We start from the raw sequence: 5,104 nt of genomic DNA, 5'->3' as shown, positions 1-5,104 counted from the left end.
ATCGAGTTCACCCATGGTCCAGATTTAGAGGATGGTCTGGGTGAAGGAATCATAAATTCAATCTAATGAAGAGGGCATGTTATCACGGAAAACAATGGATAATCTTACAAAGAAAGATCAACATGCCAAAGTAGAGGATTGTACGCCTGCTCAAGCTCCATGGCCAAGTGAAGGCAGTGGCATATGAGAAAGCTGTATATGCATACAAAGCTTGCAATGGATTTGGTGTATGGAATTTTCTCGCTAAAGAGACGAAGGTTAAAACTTTTGAAGTTAAGGAAATACAATATACATGAATAAATGACTAGGAGATGACGTGGACGCCACGTCGTCCCCCTCCATGTAATCGTTTTCATGCTGCCCTTTCATAGCTTTTGGTGCATCATGCAGACATGGCGAGCACGGACCGAGCGCTTGTGGATGGACTTCTTGAGGGATCCCTCCCACTGGTTGGACAACCGCAAGAGCAAAGTATGTGCCTGTTTTTCCCTTCCTTGCTTCAACTAAGTGATGGTGCCTTCTTGAATGTCAGATTGGGGCTTGATGTGCATTTTACAGACAAAGCCAAGGGCCCCGGATTTCAAGAACAAGCTTACTGAGGAGTCTCTGTGGATGGACGGCTGCTACAACCCAAGTTGGGTTCAAGACAGGCTAAGGCTCGAGATTGAGGGGATGCACAAAGCAAAGGAAGAGAAAGAAGAAGCAAAGAGCAGTATTGCCGGTGGTTGGAGGATGCTCAGCTTGGAGGAGGCACTGACTTCCTTGGAAGAAGGTTTGCTGCCCCAGCCTTCCGTTGAGGACCTTGCACTCATCTTGCACAAGTGCAAGAAGAAGAGACACCGAGTATTTGTGCTGCGCTTGCTGGCCTACATACGAAAAAGCGGGCTGGAAGCTCATAGATCACTTGGGAACTACCTTGTATCGATGCTGGTGGAAGTTGGAAGCATGCATGATGCCCAGCAGGTTTTTGATAGGCTGGTGTATCGGAATGAGTGGTCCTGGCATTCTCTCATAACAGGTTATATCAAACGTGGGAAGCTACGGCATGGTCTCACCCTGTACCAGGAAATGCCAAAGGATGATTCTGCATATTCCAATGGGCGTACTTTTGTGGCCTTACTGAAGGCTTGTGCAAAACTGAAAGATCTAGGAATAGGTGCTGAAATACATGCCAAAGTTGCTAGAACGGGGTTGCTTGAACGAGACCTTTTTCTTGGAAGCACCTTGGTTGATATGTATGCCAAATGTGGCTTACTTGCCAAAGCACACCAAGTATTTGACAAGCTTCGAGTTCGTGACGTAGTCTCATGGACCACACTAATCACAGGATATGCTGAACATGGACATGCTGAGGAAGCACTCAAGTGTTTTGACCAGATGCAACTTGAGGGTGTCTATCCAGATGCTGTCATATTTGTTTGCAGCTTGAGAGCTTGTGGCAGCATAAAAGCCACAGATAAGGTCCAAGAAATACATGCTCAGATTGAAAGAATGGGCTTGTTGGAAAGAGACCTTGTTGTTGGCACCACCTTAGTCGATTTGTATGCCAAATGTGGCTCGCTTGCCAGAGCACAGCAAGTATTTGACAAGCTTCGAGTTCGAGATGTAGTTTCGTGGACGGCACTTATGTTAGGATATGCTGAACATGGGCATGGTGAGGAAGCACTCAAGTGTTTTGAACAAATGCAACTTGAGGGTGTTTCTCCAGATGCTGTCACCTTTATTTGCAGCTTGAAAGCTTGTGGCAGCTTAGGAGCCAGAGACAAGATCCAAGAAATACATGCTCAGATTGAAAGAGAGGGGTTGCTGGAAGGAGACCTTGTTGTTGGCACCACCTTGGTTGATGCGTATGGAAAATGTGGCACCCTTGCGAAAGCACAGGAGGTGTTTGACAATCTTCCAGTTCGAGATGTAGTCTCGTGGACCGCGCTAATTGCAGGATATGCTGGGCATGGGCATGGTGAGGAAGCCCTCAAGGGTTTTGAACAGATGCAACTTGAGGGTGTCTCCCCAAATGCTGTTACGTTTGCTTGCAGCTTGAAAGCTTGTGGCAGCGTAGGAGCCACAAACAAGGGGCGAGAACTACATGCTCAAATTGAAAGGACGGGCTTGTTGGAAAGAGACCTTGTTGTAGGCAACACCTTGGTTGATATGTATGCCAAATGTGGCTCTCTTGCCATAGCACAACAAGTGTTTGACAAGCTTCCAAGTCGAGATGTAGTCACGTGGACTGCACTTATTGCAGGATATGCTGAACATGGGCATGGTGAGGCAGCACTCAACTGTTTTGAACAGATGCAACTCGAAGGTGTCTCCCCGAATGATGTCACATTTATTTGCAGCTTGAAAGCTTGTGGCAGTGTAGGGGCCACAGACAAGGGCCAAGAAATACATGCTCAGATTGAAAGAGAGGGATTGTTATTAGGAAGAGACTTTGTTGTTTGCAACACCTTGATTGACATGTATGCCAAATGTGGCATGCTTACCAAAGCACAGCAAGTGTTTGACAAGCTCCCAGTTCGAAATGTAGTCTCATGGACTGCACTGATCGCAGGATATGCTGAACATGGGCATTGTGAGAAAGCACTTAAGTGTTTTGAGCAGATGCAACGTGAGGGTGTCTCCCCAAATGCTGTCACGTTTGTTTGCAGCTTGAAAGCTTGTGGCAACATAGGAGCCACAGACAAGGGCATAGAATTACATGCTGAGATTGAAAGAAAGGGGTTGTTGGAAAGAGACCTTGTTGGCAACACTTTGGTTGATATGTATGCCAAATGCGGTTTGCTTGCCATAGCACAACAAGTGTTTGACAAGCTCCCAATTCGAGATGTAGTCTCTTGGAATTCACTAATTGCAGGATATGCTCAGCTTGGAGAAACAGAAAATGCTTTTCATATCTTTGACAGAATGCTAGGACAAGGCATAAAGCCAGGTCCGGTCACTTTTGTTATTATTCTCAATGCATGCAATCGCACAGGTCTATTGAATAAGAGCGAGACCTATTTTGAGAGGATGAGCAAAGACTTTGGCATCGTTCCAACTCTTGAGCATCATTGTGGCATGGTTGATCTCCTTTGCCGTGCTGGTGCATTTAACAAGGCAGTAGCAATGATAAAAAAGATGCCATTCTATCCTAATGTTGCAGTGTGGCATACTGTGTTGGGTGCTTGTAGAAATTGCGGAAACATGGAGCTTGGAAAACAGGCTTTTGAACATGCAGTGCATTTGGATGAAAAGGATGCGGCAGCCTATGTCTTAATGTCTCACATTTATGGAGGTGCTGACATGCAGGTGGAATGAGCCAATGAGTGGAGAAACTATCATGGAAGATGCCAGGACATTGTTGGACTGATGACGTTTGGAGTTGTGCATTCATTTTTGGTTGGGGATTATATGCATTCTGAAAGCAGATGTATGAATGCGAGGCTAGAAGATCTTTTCTTTGTCGATGCAACGAAAGATTTGTTATATAGGCGGAGTAGTAAGTATTGGGTGTGCCCTTATCAATACACCCAAGGGAGCACCCATAAAACACATATGTAATGACTGGTATTTGGGGATGGCAATAAAATCCCAAATAGAGCAGCAAAGAATTCTTGTCAAACATGTAAAATACCTTCATGCTTTTGAGGAAGCAAAGCGTATCTGTGGAGACTAGTGCCAGTGATGTAGTGTAACTGCAGTAGCCATTACCCCTTTTACTTGAAATGTTGATGTCAAAACAATGAAAGTCTCCTGCTGCTCTGCATTGTCTGGTTGGTTATAGAATCCAGGGAGCTTGATTCCTGGATGGGTGATGTGGTGTCACACGTGCTTCCTAAGGTTGCTTGGAAGTTGGCTTCTGCTCTTATCCAAGGATGATGGTTCTCTGGTTTATGGTTGAGTTGGCATCTTTTGTGTCTGGGTGGTTTTCAGATTCGGCCTGCCACAATGGTGCACTAGGTTAGTAAGGATGTGACCCACCTCCAGGTACACAGAGCAGCGCACCTGCCCACAAGAGCGCTGGAAGCAGCGTGGGCAGTTGGCAGGCTCATGTGGGCAGCAGCGTGGGCACATTGTGGGCAATCCATAAGGCAGTTTTCAGCAGCCTAAGCGTGTGCAGACCAGCCTGGCCAAGGGGCCAAGTGTTGGGTACCTTCTTAGCCCAGCATGAACACATTAAGTGACTTTAATGACACTTTTGTAGGGCTTGCAAAAGGCTGGCCAACATATATTAGTTGGACTGGTATTTCCCTATAAATATATACTTCCAGTCCCCACAAAAATCATCAAGGGTCTGTACTTGAAGTTCTTCAGCACACCAGAGCACAGGTGCAACCCGAAGAGACAAGGGGAAGATCTGTCAGCAAGCGTCAGGACACCAGCATTCACGTGCAACTTGGGATGAGATCAGGAGGGATTGTTCTATTCGTTGTATTTCAAACATTGCAGTTGCACATTCATTCTGTACAATTATATACGGGTAAGATCTGGGTTACTGGTGTATGATTGCACTTGTTTTCCGCTGCACTTACCTCTTTGTTGACACTTTCACAGTATTAGTAGTCTTACAGTTGGTATTAGAACCTTAGGATGTCTTCTTTGCCGGCATCCTGTGTGTGTTGCTGTCGTGATGGCGGAAACTTTGGGTTTGGGAAGAATTAGTTCTGGATATCTTGCTGATCTAAGGTTTTCAGTTTCATCATGTCTTCAAAAGATCGGATGGAAGCCTAACAGAACAGATACCAGCTATGGCTTGCTAGCAAGCGAAGCAAATGGCAAACATTGCATGCTGACAGGTAGAGCAGATGGTTGTTATTGCCGAACGGATGGAGGGCATGGAGGCCTGCATAGGATTGCCTGCATTTTAACACAAACGACAACCTTGGGAAGCTCATCTATTGCTGTCCATCGTTTGCAGCGGGAGAATAATGATATGGAGCAGCAGGTCTCTCTCCAAGAAGTAGTTGGAACACCATTCTGGATCATGAGAGCACCTTGAGCATTGAGCGAGCCAGGACGAGAGCCACCATTCAGCTGAGTGGAGCCATGGTCTCCTTCAAGGGCTCCATAGCGTGCATAATCTCCATCCTTGATTTGTTACGGCAAAGTGGTCACGAACTGG

At 46.0% G+C, this 5,104-nt stretch overlaps 1 protein-coding gene across 1 annotated transcript; it reads left to right on the top strand.

The window, feature by feature from the left end:
* Positions 1 to 351: 351 nt before the first annotated feature.
* On the top strand, positions 352 to 4,266 carry LOC147631848 (pentatricopeptide repeat-containing protein At2g39620-like). The gene is made up of 2 exons (XM_086808397.1): positions 352 to 471; positions 559 to 4,266. Exons 1-2 carry the CDS (start codon positions 355 to 357, stop codon positions 3,298 to 3,300), a joined length of 2,859 nt encoding a protein of 952 aa, XP_086664523.1. The 5' UTR covers positions 352 to 354; the 3' UTR covers positions 3,301 to 4,266.
* The last annotated feature ends 838 nt before the right edge of the window (positions 4,267 to 5,104 follow it).

The sequence above is a fragment of the Cibotium barometz genome, chromosome 14 (assembly GCF_041138505.1).
Source record: "Cibotium barometz isolate CiBa-2024 chromosome 14, ASM4113850v1, whole genome shotgun sequence".
Taxonomy (NCBI): domain Eukaryota; kingdom Viridiplantae; phylum Streptophyta; class Polypodiopsida; order Cyatheales; family Cibotiaceae; genus Cibotium; species Cibotium barometz.
This window is presented reverse-complemented; position numbering and strand designations above follow the sequence as displayed.